This window comes from Trichomycterus rosablanca, chromosome 20 (assembly GCF_030014385.1).
Source record: "Trichomycterus rosablanca isolate fTriRos1 chromosome 20, fTriRos1.hap1, whole genome shotgun sequence".
Taxonomy (NCBI): domain Eukaryota; kingdom Metazoa; phylum Chordata; class Actinopteri; order Siluriformes; family Trichomycteridae; genus Trichomycterus; species Trichomycterus rosablanca.
In genome coordinates, this window is record NC_086007.1 from 23,170,025 (window position 1) to 23,185,964 (window position 15,940).

Sequence of the window (15,940 nt, forward strand, 5' to 3'; positions counted from 1 at the left end):
AGTGGACCCTGCTCTTTAAAAACGCTGGATGATCTTGGCCACTGTGCTGCAGCTCAGTTTCAGGGTGTTGGCAATCTTCTTGTAGCCTTGGCCATCTTCATGTAGCGCAACAATTCGTCTTTTAAGATCCTCAGAGAGTTCTTTGCCATGAGGTGCCATGTTGGAACTTTCAGTGACCAGTATGAGAGAGTGTGAGAGCTGTACTACTAAATTGAACACACCTGCTCCCTATGCACACCTGAGACCTAGTAACACTAACAAATCACATGACATTTTTGAGGGAAAATGACAAGCAGTGCTCAATTTGGACATTTAGGGGTGTAGTCTCTTAGGGGTGTACTCACTTTTGTTGCCGGTGGTTTAGACATTAATGGCTGTATATTGAGTTATTTTGAGGGAAGAATAAATTTACACTGTTATATAAGCTGCACACAGACTACTTTTCATTGTGTCAAAGTGTCATTTTGTCAGTGTTGTCCCATGAAAAGATATACTTAAATATCTGCAGAAATGTGAGGGGTGTACTCACTTTTGTGATACACTGTACATATAGCTGTGATACAGACAATATATGGCAGTATATACAGGGGTTGGACAAAATAACTGAAACACCTGGTTTTAGACCACAATAATTTATTAGTATGGTGTAGGGCCTCCTTTTGCGGCCAATACAGCGTCAATTCGTCTTGGAAATGACATATACAAGTCCTGCACAGTGGTCAGAGGGATTTTAAGCCATTCTTCTTGCAGGATAGTGGCCAGGTCACTACGTGATGCTGGTGGAGGAAAACGTTTCCTGACTCGCTTCTCCAAAACACCCCAAAGTGGCTCAATAATATTTAGATCTGGTGACTGTGCAGGCCATGGGAGATGTTCAACTTCACTTTCATGTTCATCAAACCAATCTTTCACCAGTCTTGCTGTGTGTATTGGTGCATTGTCATCCTGATACACGGCACCGCCATTGGATGCACATGGTCCTCCAGAATGGTTCGGTAGTCCTTGGCAGTGACGCGCCCATCTAGCACAAGTATTGGGCCAAGGGAATGCCATGATATGGCAGCCCAAACCATCACTGATCCACCCCCATGCTTTACTCTGGGCATGCAACAGTCTGGGTGGTACGCTTCTTTGGGGCTTCTCCACACCGTAACTCTCCCGGATGTGGGGAAAACAGTAAAGGTGGACTCATCAGAGAACAATACATGTTTCACATTGTCCACAGCCCAAGATTTGCGCTCCTTGCACCATTGAAACCGACGTTTGGCATCGGCACGAGTGACCAAAGGTTTGGCTATAGCAGCCCGGCCGTGTATATTGACCCTGTGGAGCTCCCGACGGACAGTTCTGGTGGAAACAGGAGAGTTGAGGTGCACATTTAATTCTGCCGTGATTTGGGCAGCCGTGGTTTTATGTTGTTTGGATACAATCCGGGTTAGCACCCGAACATCCCTTTCAGACAGCTTCCTCTTGCGTCCACAGTTAATCCTGTTGGATGTGGTTTGTCCTTCTTGGTGGTATGCTGACATTACCCTGGATACCGTGGCTCTTGATACATCACAAAGACTTGCTGTCTTGGTCACAGATGCGCCAGCAAGACGTGCACCAACAATTTGTCCTCTTTTGAACTCTGGTATGTCACCCATAATGTTGTGTGCATTGCAATATTTTGAGCAAAACTGTGCTCTTACCCTGCTAATTGAACCTTCACACTCTGCTCTTACTGGTGCAATGTGCAATTAATGAAGATTGGCCACCAGACTGGTCCAATTTAGCCATGAAACCTACCACACTAAAATGACAGGTGTTTCAGTTATTTTGTCCAACCCCTGTATATGTTTATATTTGTCATATACACAGATACACGTGTGGAGTACAATACTTGCATATCACAGCTTTTTTGGAAGCTGGGGTCAGCACACAGGGGCAGCTATTATTAAGGGGCTTGCTCAAGCCCACAGCTCTATCCACTAGGCTACCACTGTCCTATTATAAAAGTTATAATTAAGTTATTTTTAATGATTATTTTTTACTCCTTTTTATGTATGTTTCTTGTTTGATAATGCTTTGCTTTGGCAATACTGTATACTGGATACGGTCATGCCAATAAAGCTTATCGAAACTGAAAGAGATAAAGAGAGAGAGAGAGAGAGAGAGAGAGAGAGAGAGAGAGAGAGAGAGAGAATCTGGGAAAATCTATTTCACGCTCGAAGTAAATTAGAATGATTTCATAAAATAAAAATAATTACTATTAATATTATTAGTAGTTGTAGTAGTAGTGAAGGAGGAAATGATAGTAATAATGGTAATAGGAGTATTGCTGTTGTAATTACATTATTAATGTTGTTATTACTATTACTATTTTTATCATTATATAATATATTAGGCAGGACTATAATACTCTGAGCTACCAGCAAACCTACTGCAAGTCAAATAGCCGGTCTTACAATTGTAGTACACACAAACGCATTTTGATTAAGCAACACATTAGAGAACAAAAATCTGAGACTACAGTAGGCACATATTTACTAAAAAAAATGTTGCCAAGTGTGATAAATACTGGTGTTTGCTTTGGCATACAGATGGCAGGATCAAAAAGAGACAGAGTGCAAACTGAGGTACACTGCAATGCACAAATACTGTTTAATAACATTGTAATTGAGCTTTAAATTGTGCCTAAGCTTGTTTCTTTTATAGAATGTGCTAACTTGATTGACAGTTCAAATCCAGGCTCTGCTATACAGCCACTGTTGGGCCCTTGAGCAAGGCCCTTAAGTCTGTCTGCTCCAGTGAAGCTGTACAATGGCTGACCCTGCGCTCTGACCCCAGCTTCCAAACAAGATGGGATATGTGGGAAAACAATTTCATTGTACTGTTCATGTGTATCTGTATATATGACAAATAAAAGCATTCTTTGTTCTTCTTCTACTTTCACTTAGAATCAACAAAACATGACATTTGATCGGGGTGCAAACTTCAGGACTGTATAATCAAGATGAATAAATAATGCTAAATCAATACCCTAAATGCGAGGCATACTAGTCTACTTCATATCTCTGATATCACATTATCCAGTAAGTGAAACTGTACACTGCTGTAAATTCAATTAAGCTTCAGGGTGAGGAAAAACCTCCTGGTTTTAGATAAATGGCGCCATCCAGTGGCAGCTTTTATATTCGCATTGGCAGGTTTATAAATGATCTGGAGAGGCTCTGGATGAGAAGGAAAGATGAAGTTGTGGCTGTTATAAAGGCAGCTATAATGAGTACCCACCAAAAGTGGTCAGAGGAAGAACAAACCACAAACAGGTTGTTGGGCGGCTGAGACTCTTTCATGCCAGAGAACATGAAGGCTCTGGCATCCGGTACGGACCGACAGAAGAGCTACTGAGGCTTAAATTGCAGACCATGGGTGTGTCACACCATTCAGTCAAAGTTCCCATGCTAATTCCTGTCCACTATTGAAAGCACCTACAATGGACTCACAGGCATTGGAATTGGACATTGAAAGAACAGAAGAAAGTTGTGCGTCCATAGTCTCCAAGATCACTGTACAAACAGGCACACATGCTTCATTTACCAATCCACCTCATAACACACAGAAACTGAAGAACCTGGCACCAAATCGTCCTGGTACCAGATACCACAAAACTCCTTCAAATGTTTGGAAAGCCCACGTCTTGGCAGGTCAGAGCTGTTTTGACAGCATTATCAGGCTGGTCCTAATGTTCTTCGTCATCAGTGTATATCTGTTTATTACTACACATCAGTGAGCAGAGGTCAGCCTTGAGCGGACCAGATAGACAGACCCAACAAATGACTGGCACAAGATAAAGCTAGAGCAGTTACACACCTCATGCAGCATGTAAGATTTGAAACTCTGCCTTATATTTTTATTAGCTGATCCAACAGAGGCGTATTAAACGTTGCTTTAGAAATCATTCTTGCTTCCTGCTATTAGGGTGTACCACTCTTCCACGTGTCTGAACTTGTAAAACCAATGCAAGTCAAAATCTGAAATCTACTGCAGTGTACACAGCACACAGTGTTGTTAGGAAAAAGTTTGTATAACTTTTGGAATTAGCTGCATTTCTACATAAATGCCCATCGTTTTAGAATTGGAAGTCCAACAAGCTCATGGTCAAGCGTCCTCATTCTTTTTACAACACAGTGGGAGTTTTATAGGACTGAAAAGCACATCGAAGGGCTGACTTCTTTAAATACCCAGTTGTTTTTTACTCCACCATAATCTTCCTGGCTTCCAGATGAAAACACCAATGAATATAACACAACAGTTTCTATCCTGAGGTATTCCAGTAGGTGGACTTGCTACTATAAATTGGCCCTGTGTGAACATACAGTGTATCACAAAAGTGAGTACACCCCTCACATTTCTGCAGATATTTAAGTATATCTTTTCATGGGACAACACTGACAAAATGACACTTTGACACAATGAAAAGTAGTCTGTGTGCAGCTTATATAACAGTGTAAATTTATTCTTCCCTCAAAATAACTCAATATACAGCCATTAATGTCTAAACCACCGGCAACAAAAGTGAGTACACCCCTAAGAGACTACACCCCTTAATGTCCAAATTGAGCACTGCTTGTCATTTTCCCTCCAAAATGTCATGTGACTCGTTAATGTTACTAGGTCTCAGGTGTGCATAGGGAGCAGGTGTGTTCAATTTAGTAGTACAGCTCTCACACTCTCTCATACTGGTCACTGAAAGTTCCAACATGGCACCTCATGGCAAAGAACTCTCTGAGGATCTTAAAAGACGAATTGTTGCGCTACATGAAGATGGCCAAGGCTACAAGAAGATTGCCAACACCCTGAAACTGAGCTGCAGCACAGTGGCCAAGATCATCCAGCGTTTTAAAAGAGCAGGGTCCACTCAGAACAGACCTCGCGTTGGTCGTCCAAAGAAGCTGAGTGCACGTGCTCAGCGTCACATCCAACTGCTGTCTTTGAAAGATAGGCGCAGGAGTGCTGTCAGCATTGCTGCAGAGATTGAAAAGGTGGGGGGTCAGCCTGTCAGTGCTCAGACCATACACCGCACACTACATCAAATTGGTCTGCATGGCTGTCACCCCAGAAGGAAGCCTCTTCTGAAGTCTCTACACAAGAAAGCCCGCAAACAGTTTGCTGAAGACATGTCAACAAAGGACATGGATTACTGGAACCATGTCCTATGGTCTGATGAGACCAAGATTAATTTGTTTGGTTCAGATGGTCTCAAGCATGTGTGGCGGCAATCAGGTGAGGAGTACAAAGATAAGTGTGTCATGCTTACAGTCAAGCATGGTGGTGGGAATGCCATGGTCTGGGGCTGCATGAGTGCAGCAGGTGTTGGGGAGTTACATTTCATTGAGGGACACATGAACTCCAATATGTACTGTGAAATACTGAAGCAGAGCATGATCCCCTCCCTCCGGAAACTGGGTCGCAGGGCAGTGTTCCAGCATGATAATGACCCCAATCACACTTCTAAGACGACCACTGCTTTATTGAAGAGGCTGAGGGTAAAGGTGATGGACTGGCCAAGCATGTCTCCAGACCTAAACCCAATAGAACATCTTTGGGGCATCCTCAAGCGGAAGGTGGAGGAGCGCAAAGTCTCGAATATCCGCCAGCTCCGTGATGTCGTCATGGAGGAGTGGAAAAGCATTCCAGTGGCAACCTGTGAAGCTCTGGTAAACTCCATGCCCAGGAGAGTTAAGGCAGTTCTGGGAAATAATGGTGGCCACACAAAATATTGACACTTCAGGAACTTTCACTAAGGGGTGTACTCACTTTTGTTGCCGGTGGTTTAGACATTAATGGCTGTATATTGAGTTATTTTGAGGGAAGAATAAATTTACACTGTTATATAAGCTGCACACAGACTACTTTTCATTGTGTCAAAGTGTCATTTTGTCAGTGTTGTCCCATGAAAAGATATACTTCAATATCTGCAGAAATGTGAGGGGTGTACTCACTTTTGTGATACACTGTATCTAGTACGTTATGCATTATGATTTGTGCTCAGTCGAGGGTTTTTTCCTGCCTCGCACCAGGTGTTTCCAGTGTCAGATCCGCCGCAACAACCCAATCAAGACAAACTGATTAAAACATGGGGCACCACTGCTTCATCACTTCCTGTCAATACTGGATTATTTTTTTCCGACTCCTGATTAGGCAGCATTACAGCTAGAAAAAGAAACTGCAACCATTCTTACCTGTCGGTTCCATTATTAAACACTTTAGATTTACAAATGCTCTTTGACTGAATGGGCACAAATTCGATGAGACATAAGTCACTAATGTAATATAATTTGCTTTTTAAATGTCTAACAAGCTCAAGGTCAGGTAACCAAATATTATTGGCATTATTGGCTGGAGCTGTGGAATTCCTAGACTACGCCTGTAGCACCATGCTGTTTATAACAGATGATAAACTACAAACAGATGATAAAGTACAAAGAATCACTGCAATCTAGCGAGACTCATTGGTGTCTTGGGGCCATAAGCAACTGTGAATACTGCTCGGCACCTATTGAGACGTTCTTATCACTCATAGCACCCTTTTCCGCTACTACTTCTTCCTGTACTTTGGTATTTCGTTAGCCATTGTCCCCTGGTCATTCAGAGCATTGTAGTTGTTTCCTGAGCTACTACTCGGGCTTGCTTGTAGTCATTCTCACACTGTGTGGTATCACAAATGGGTGTAAAGAATGAGAATGAGAAAGAGCGAGAGAGAGAGAGACAGGGAGAGGTTGTTGGTGGTAGTGTGTGTGGGGGGGGTGCACACAAAGAACTGAGACAGCAAAACATGCAGGTCTTGGCCTGTGTCCTCAACCCACAAGCAGTGGATTAAAACCATACAGAAGTGGCAGCCTATTGTACTTACTGTAAACCACTACAGTAGACTTGATACTGGCAATGTGCACCTAACGGGAGGATTTTCCCAGACCTGTAAGAATTGTATTCCTTCACTCACCTTGTCTTCTTGTTTTTAGGGTAAAGTATTAGGTAGGCGAATTGGAACAGAGAATATAAACATACCGGTGATGCATTTGTGCATTAAATACTCATACACTATATGGCCAAATGCTTTAAGAAAATAATGACCACTGAGCAAGCGAACGAGATGGCCAGAACAGCAAAGGAGCAATTAACGTTACTTTGGGCATTTAGTATTAAAATGATCTGCTATTTAAGTCTGTTAGGTTCATTGCAGACATCATAGCCTTTATTTCCATAGGTTCTTTGGAAATATTGAGTCTTGGCCACTCAAGACCTTGTCACCGTTTGGTGGTTACTCATTCCTTGAACCTCTGTTGGTGTGCACCCACCATGGCTGCCTGTGAGAACCCCTTGCCCCTTGATATTTTGACCCAGCAATCTAGGCATAATGGTTTGGGCCTTATCAACGTCACTTTAATATACCCCCTTCTGGGGCATGCACAATTGTAATGAAATAGGAGTAATCAATTTTATTATTGGAGGCTGGTCATAAAGTTTTGGCTAATCGGTGTACGTGCCAGTGAACCAAGCTCAGCTCAGAATGATTGGCTTATTTATTACTTTTAGGGGCAATCGTGTACTGAATCACAGTACTCCCATTTTCAGCTGACCCTGGTTGCCACAGTCACAACTGCACCACATCGTCCAGCAGCTGATGACGCAAAACAGGGATAGAAAAAAGGATGCAGCAAATGAAACACAGACATGTAGACCTGTTGATCAGGTTGATTTCTTGCAGTCATTACAATATTCTGTATGTATAAATACCCTCATCTTTATGCCATCCCACCTGAACGGTCCTGCTGTACTCAGCTCACTTATCTAACCTCGTAGATAAAACAGTGCAGGAATGTAAGCACTTCATGACATACGGCGTGAAGGTGGAAATTCCTTTGGAATTCCTGCTTTCCATGCTTGGAATCGTCCAACCTTCAATGGAAAATAGTCTACAGAAAGCCAGGACTTTTAATAGTGACAAGGACACGGTTAAAATAATGGGAGCACAAGAAGATATGGGTGCACTCGTGCATTAAAATAGAAGGGCCTAAATTAGCCTGACGGTCTGTCGCAGACAAATGAGTTCTGATGAGAACGGATGAGAAGACCAATACTTACATTCTGCTGAGGCTGAACCACATACTGAAATCAATTTCTCAACCATTTCTATTTCAGACCACAGCAGTTCAGAATAAAGCCATGTTGCATCTATGAGGAATCCATGGGCTGGGACGTTTGCCTGGCCAGATGCCACTAAGCTGAAGCCACAACAAACATCTCAGCCTGGAGCTCTTTCCCACTAACAATGGCTTTGGAAGAAAACCATTTTTAGTTTGTTAATGAAGCCAGTCTAAAGTTCTCCACAGTCTTTCAGTTCTTGTAGGCTGAGGTGTATTTAAACCAGTCAAATCCCAGTTGGTTGTTGGGATGTGCAAAGGTGCTCATTTTCAACACCAACTAAAGTCTTCGGATTAACTAAATGACTGGTCTATCTGCACCAAGCCCAGTATAATTATGACAATCCAAATATACACTATACGACCCAAAGTATGTGGACACCACTTGTAATTTTTAAGTTTGGATGTTTGAACCACATTCATTGCTAAAAAATTAAAACACAATAAAAACCTGCACTGACTGAATGGACAAAAAATCCCACAGACACACTTCAATCTGTGAAACACTTTTTCTGAAGAGTGGTGGTTGTTACAGGCACAGAGGGTTGGGCAACTGAATATACAGTAAATACCCACAGGTTTAGAATGCAACGACAAACAAGCTTAATGTCAGGTGTCCAAATACTTTTGGCTATATTGTGTAAGTCACAGCAGTCTTGAGATTTCAGTAATTTCCATAATTGATTCTTTTCTGTGACTTTTTAAAAAATCTGCTGGGTCAGAATTTACACACCACAACTCAGAACATTTATATGGTGTTGCTTCTTTTGCCAGTATAAATAGGGCTAGGTTGCATGGAACAGTGGTCTCTTGCCAGGACCAGGACGAAAACCCAACTGTCACCTTGACATCAATGAAAAAATGATCAGGATGATCAGCCACCAAAAGAAAACAGGTCTGTTATAAATTATAAGTGGCTGAAACTGTTGAAAATGGGTTGCGCTGACCACAGACCACAGGCAAGCAAGCTTCACATGCCCAGGCATCTGTAATTTATGCATCAATGTGATCATTAGCACATTTCAGTAGAGCTTTAAAGTGCCAGTTTTGGCCAGGGGGCTTTTTTCTTGCACTAAGGTTTCTAAAGCTTTTAAATCACTGGTGAAGTAAAACTGTGGACAGTTTTACTGATGTTCTAGCAGCTTCTAATTTATTACAGACCAATTTTATACAGGTTTAAAGATTACATCTGGACAAATGTACTTCTAGTATTAGCTTAAAAGTGCTAATATTCAAGACACTCTGATGCTGTATTTGTACATATATTATAAATAATGCATCTAAATTGAGCTTTGTTTTGTCTGCTCTGTCTGACCCCAGTCAAAAAGCAAACAAACAACCAGACGGTGTTAAGCCTGCACACTCAGCTTAAATAACACGGTCTGACCCAGTGACCCAGCAAAGCCTCAGTGCTCATGCATCACCAGACCAGCGGCGCTAATCTATGCCACCGTCCTAATTCAAAACAGAGCTGACTGGAAACATCTGACTGCATTTAAGCAAACCTGCACACATTCTGCCATGATATAATATTTACATTTACATCTGTGGCATTTAGCAGATGCTCTTATTTAAAGTGACTTACAACTATCACTGAATACAACTCAAGCAATTGAGGGTTAGGGGAACTGCTCATGGGCCCTGATAGTGGCAACTTGGTGAAGGTTACTGGTGTAATCATGAGGTTATTATACAAATTCAAACCAGAACAAGGTCCTCCAAATATTCCTGGACCAACCAGCGGGTACAAATTAAATCATATTTTATACATCACAGCATATATAGAAAAATCTATATACACATCAAGACACAGAATGTACCATCTTAAGCTTAGAATCTGCATTTTTAACCAAATTAACCATTTTAGCTTTTTTATAGATTTTCATATTTTAGTCAATGTACACTACATGGCCAAAAGTATTTGGACACCTGAACTCAAGCCTATTTCTAAAACAAATGTAATTAATGGTATTTACATTTTCAGCACTCAGCAGACCTTTTTATCCAAAGCAACTTACAGTACTATGACAGTATATTGTCTAAGCAATTGAGGTTTAAGGGCCCAACAGTGACAACCTGGCAGTGATGGGTCTTGAACCAGCGACCTTTAGATTCCTGGTCCAGTACCTTAACCACTAGGCTACAACCCTATTTCAGCTACTCTTCTGAGAAGGCTTCTCACAAGACTTTGAAGCATGTTTGTATGGCTGGGCACTAATGTTGGTCAAGAAAGCCTCAATTGATGTTCCAGTTTATTCCAAAGCTGGTCTGTGGAGCTGAGGTCAGAGCTCTGTGTAGATCCCTGAAGTTTCTTTGAACCAAGCTTTTCTCCATGTTTTCTAGACCTTGCTTTGTGCACAGGAACACAGTCATGCTAAAACAGGAATTGGCCTTGCCTAAACTGTTGCTGCAATGTTGGAAGAATTTCATGTTCTATATGTAATTGATGTATTACACATTATCATAATTTTACCATGATCTCTACATTTTGTTTGTAATTATGGTAAATTCTCTTTCTAACACCCTGTTATGAAATTTTCAAATTAATTTCAGAATCTTTCTAATCGTGGAGGTATTACTACCAGAAGCCCACCAGCAAGTCCAGACAGCATGCTTGGTGTGACCTACTGTCCAGCTGTCTCTTGACTGGAATCGAGTAAAGACCCTCAGCGCAGCAGGAAGCACAACAAGAGTGCAATTTTCCCTCTTCAGCTTCCATAAACGCCGCAAATCAGAACAAGCCCGAGCATCTGACTTAATCCTGTGAGATAATGATTCCGCTTCCTGCTAGTTTTACTTGGTGCCAAAAATAAGACAGCATGGTGCTTTTTTTGTAGTGGTTGTAAACTTAGTAGAATCCATGAACACCTGAGAACAGAGCCAGTTTTAATAAAGCAATTAAGAGATCTTCAAAGCAGGGTTGCAGGGTTGCCAGATCTAGACCTGGAATTAATGACTAATCCTAAAAAATGATCTTGTAGTTGAATTAAGTTTTAAGGACCAGAGTTATTCACAGACATATCTGAGAGTTTCCTATAAGACTAAATAAAGTGTGTATTACAATCCTAATGCAAACACCAAAGACACAAATGTTAAGAAAAAACCTGTCATGGAAATGTATTGATGTTAAAACATTAGTTACAATTATTTACATTATTTATTTAGAAATTGGAACATCAGTTGTAAGCCTGACCTTTTCTTTTGAATGAATGGACAATTCCCCACAGACACTCCAAACATCTTGTGAATCTTTCCATGTGTCCACGGTTTTGACACAAACTTGGCAACATGGATTCCAATGCAAACTACGTCTCTCATCTCACAGCCACAAGTGTAACTTGACCACCAAGTCTACTTCCAACCAAGGAACAATTGTCAAACATCTCACCACTGGTTTTCCATAGTTGTGTTCACATCAACATTAAAAAGTTCCAGTTAGGTTGTCTTGTTCATCTGTGGTATGTTTGTGCTGGCAATAAAACACTTGTTTTGTTGTATCTCTACCTGTAATGCATCATTCTGCACCCCAACTAAATCCAAACTGCAACAAAACAGTCTTGTTCATATGTGCTAAACTTGGATGAACAGAGCATAAACAGACGTGAATATTTTGGAACAATTTGTACCGATCTGCACCAAAAGAGGTTTGTTAAACCTAGGAAAGTGTAATTTGTTAAGACAGGAAGTTCTGGATGGGATACGCTCATGAGCACACACAGCAATCCTGTGTTTAACGTGGAAAACCAGTGGTGAGTTCACTGACAGTAGCAATAAACAATATTATTGCTAAATAACAAGGATAAAGACAAACCTCAGTGCTAAATGATTGATGATTGCATTAAATGTATTAGTGTCAAACATTTTCTGCAAATGGTTCCACTATTAAGGGAAAAAAGAATTATTCAGACATCCTATGAGCATTGTCAGCTGAAACAACCAAGCTATGGCAGGACAATCAAGCATTGATTAAATAAGGGTGTGTACTGGGTTGACCTCATGCAGATATGTCAGTGACCAAAAGTCCACTTACACAATCTGAAATCAGCGCTTCCTTAAAACGTTTCCACAAGTCTTCTGGTCCAGATGTATAATTAAGCAATAGAACACAAATGTCAGTGTGATATTTTAAATAACATCACAGCTGTGATTCGGTCATAGATTATCGAGGCTGTGATCTTCTTTCAGTTGTTTTTGTTAGGGGTCGCGGATGAATCAAGATGTTTTTAATATATGATTATTCAGTTTTGTTGAGCATACAGCCACTGTGGTTTCAGAAATGAAGTGAAACTTGATGTGGTTTTCTGCTGTTGTAGCCCAGCTGGCTCAATGTTTAACATAGTCTGTGGTTCGAGATGCTAAATATGACTATTTATAATTATATAAAGGTGCCTGGATGCCACAGTGGTAAATTGCGATAGCCTGCTACTACTGGGGTCCAGGGTTTGCATCCCCAACGTTGCTATCAGCCAGTCAGGCGTCTACATACAGATGTGTTCGGCTATGTCTGAGAGGGGGTTGCTGAGGACCCATGGATTGGCGTCCTGTGTTTTACTGCACCGCACCCAGTGATTCCAGACCCAGACCAGGATAAAGAGGGTTTTTTCACTCTCCTATCCAGATATTTTACCTTATTAGCTCTGAATTGAAGGTATTTTCTTTTTACAGCCGTCATGTCTTAGTAACACTACCATACTGGTAAACTGGACTTGAGCTTGTGTGTATGATTGACGTTCTAATATTAAGACTGACCTCACATACGCTGAACTCAGACAGTGATTCATAAATCTGTGATTCCAAAAACAATAACACTTTCAGCATGAACAAATAACAATGTGGAGTGGTTGCTCTGTGGTTAGGGTTCTGAGCTATCAAATCTTCCAAGCAACCACTGTTGGGCCCTTGAGCAAGGCCCTTAATCCTCTCACGTCTTGAAGCACCGTAACATAACAAGCTAAAACATGTCGAGAAAAGTAGTTCATTGTACTGTTTACTTGTACACAGTATTTACAATAATTACATTAATAATTACACCCTAAATAAATACTCTGTATGGCTCAAAATCTGGACACCCCTTCTAATGATTTTTAAACACACTCATTGTTAACAGGTCTAATAAATCAAATATGTTCAATAAACTATGTGCATCCAACTTTGTGGCAAACCTTTGGAAAAGGTCCTTACATATTCCAGCAGGATTGTGCCCCTGTACACAAAGCAAACTTCATAAAGACATGGTTTGGTGTGGACGAACACAGCCCCACTGAACAGCTTTGAGATGTGCCTGACCCTACAAATGCTCTTAACTGAATGGGGACAGATTCCTACAGACCAACTCCAAAATCTTATGAAAAGCCTATTCAGAAGTGTGGAGGCTGTTAACGTGGCAAATAAGGGTAGGGGAGATGGGGACTCCAGATTAATGCACATGCTTCTGGAATGGGATGTAAACCAAGCTTAAAGTCAGGAGTCCACATACTTTTGGTTATATAACGCTGCACCGTTACACGAGTCCCTCACTTCCATTCAATACTGATGTTAGTCTCCATACACAAGCTGTATTAAAACATTGTTTCCTCGTCAAAATAAATAAAATGCTTTAATAATGCTGCACAAGTCTGTAATGCTGTAGTTACCTGAGTGCGCTCGAAGTTTTCTCTCTCCATTTCCAAACTGTTGGCAGCTCCAGCGCGGCGGCTCAGTACTTTTGGAATGGGGTTCGGAACTTGCTGCATGGAGCTCTTCACTCGATCCATTTCAAAATTTCATTCAAAATATTAATACTGAAAATGCGCGATCAAAAACACAACCGAGAATAACGGTGTGAGCTGCTGAGATTTCCCTGAACGTTATGACGGGTTCAGTCTGCTCTCAGGATTTCATTCTAGTGCGACTCCTGTGTGTGTATTGTGCGTGTATGTATGCATGTGTGTAGCGTGAAACACTTGATCTCCAAACCATTTCCACTACAGACACTGTACACATATGGAATATAAATCAGCGGCTTTTCAACGCCACAGGATTCAGCAAATTGAAGCAGCAGGAGTCATCCTATCACAGCAGCGATTGGCTGGTAGGAATTCAATACGCCCACTTAGGTATTTTGTGAGATATGATTGGTCAGTATTGAACTCTAGCACGAAGATTTTCTTTTGCTAATAGTAAATAAATACCAAAACAACTAGTTAAAAAGTAAAAAAAAAATTAATTGATTTAATTGTCACGAATGAAATGGGGCATGTTTAATAATGCATTTAAATATTTATGTACCGTTGACTGGACACACTGTGGGAACTAAATGTCTGAGACCGTTAGCAATTTAGCTTTTTTTTTTTATTTAATAATTTTTATTACATATCATTTTACATTTTCGGCATTTAGCAGACGCCTTTATCCAAAGCGACTTACATTACAGTATACAGTCTGAGCAATTAAGGGTTAAGGGCCTTGCTCAAGGGCCCAACAGCAGCAACCTGGCAGCTGTGAGGCTTGAAACAGCAACCTTCTGATTACTAGTCCAGTACCTTAACCACTAGGCTACGGCTTGCCCTATATCATCTAATCTTTATAACAATTAGAGTATAAAGTTGAATCTTTTACATGAAAATTCACATTAATTTAAGGATTTCTTAGTGTTTGGCACTACTGTGAAGTAAGCACATTTGTTTAAGCAATTTGACCATGTTTATTTATTATTACCATGTTTATTTATTATTACCATGTTTATTTGATATACTCATTAGAAGCTCATTTAATACATTTGTAGTAGTGGTGGGCGGATCGATCCAAATATCAATATGATCGATACCAATGTTGGTATTGGTATAGGATCGATAATAGTGTTATGGGATTGATACTTTAGTTTTACTTTTTCTCCGCTACATTTAGCACGTTTCTCTTATTTCATCAGAAAGTAAAGATCATGTGTGTACACTGTACAGACAGTAGCAGCTCATCTCACATCTTACATGCACAACTTACTTCTCCCCTCCTGCTCTGCTGTGTTTTGTTGTGGTACCGTCACGTTATGTTATAATCCTAACAGACATCAGTACATTGGTAGGCATTGGAAGATTGTAAGTTTTTGAATACTTTGCTTTGCAGATACAGAAATTGGGGCAATTTTATGGAAATAATAGTGTAAACTATACGTACGTAAAGTACGGACACACCTTACGCACTTTGCTCACCCTACGCAAATGAATCGGAGCATGCGCACTGAGGCTCTTTTTCCGTGTTTTGGTGAATGAGAGCTCTTTTCTTTTGACGTGCTTATAAATGTAAACAGAATAGCATCTATTTTTTTATTTTAAATGACCAAGGACACATATATTCGGTCACTATTAGTTATTAAAATTTACAAATGTATTCACCCAGCAAACACAACTATGTGGTATGAGTCGCTTTGTGGTGATACAGCATGATGGTAATGTTGTGAGACAGTAAAGCACCAGAAAGAAGAAATCGGACCGCTTTTAACAACTGTATTTATTTACAACCCTACTGAAAGCAGTTACTTACAAAAATTTATGTATTACAATAACACACTTCAGGGTCATGAAAATTCATTCAGATTTAGCAATTTGATGATGCATCTACCTTAATTATTAAAAAGTATCAGTATCATTTACATTTTCAGCATTTAGCAGACGCTCTTATCCAGAGCGACTTACAGAAGTGCTTCTATAGTGAACATTTCATTTCTCAAGTTTAGGTAAACAACAGTCGAAGAACATAAATCTGCTAAAACCTGTTAG

At 40.6% G+C, this 15,940-nt stretch overlaps 1 protein-coding gene across 1 annotated transcript in view; it reads right to left on the minus strand.

Moving 5' to 3' along the window:
• The window catches only part of hip1 (huntingtin interacting protein 1), a 52,187-nt gene extending 38,174 nt beyond the window's left edge, over nt 1-14,013 (minus strand). The window contains exon 1 of the mRNA XM_063017202.1: nt 13,820-14,013. Coding sequence (XP_062873272.1) covers nt 13,820-13,939 — 120 coding nt within the window. The 5' untranslated portion in view covers nt 13,940-14,013. The remainder of the gene's footprint in view (nt 1-13,819) is intronic.
• Nucleotides 14,014-15,940: the final 1,927 nt, after the last annotated feature.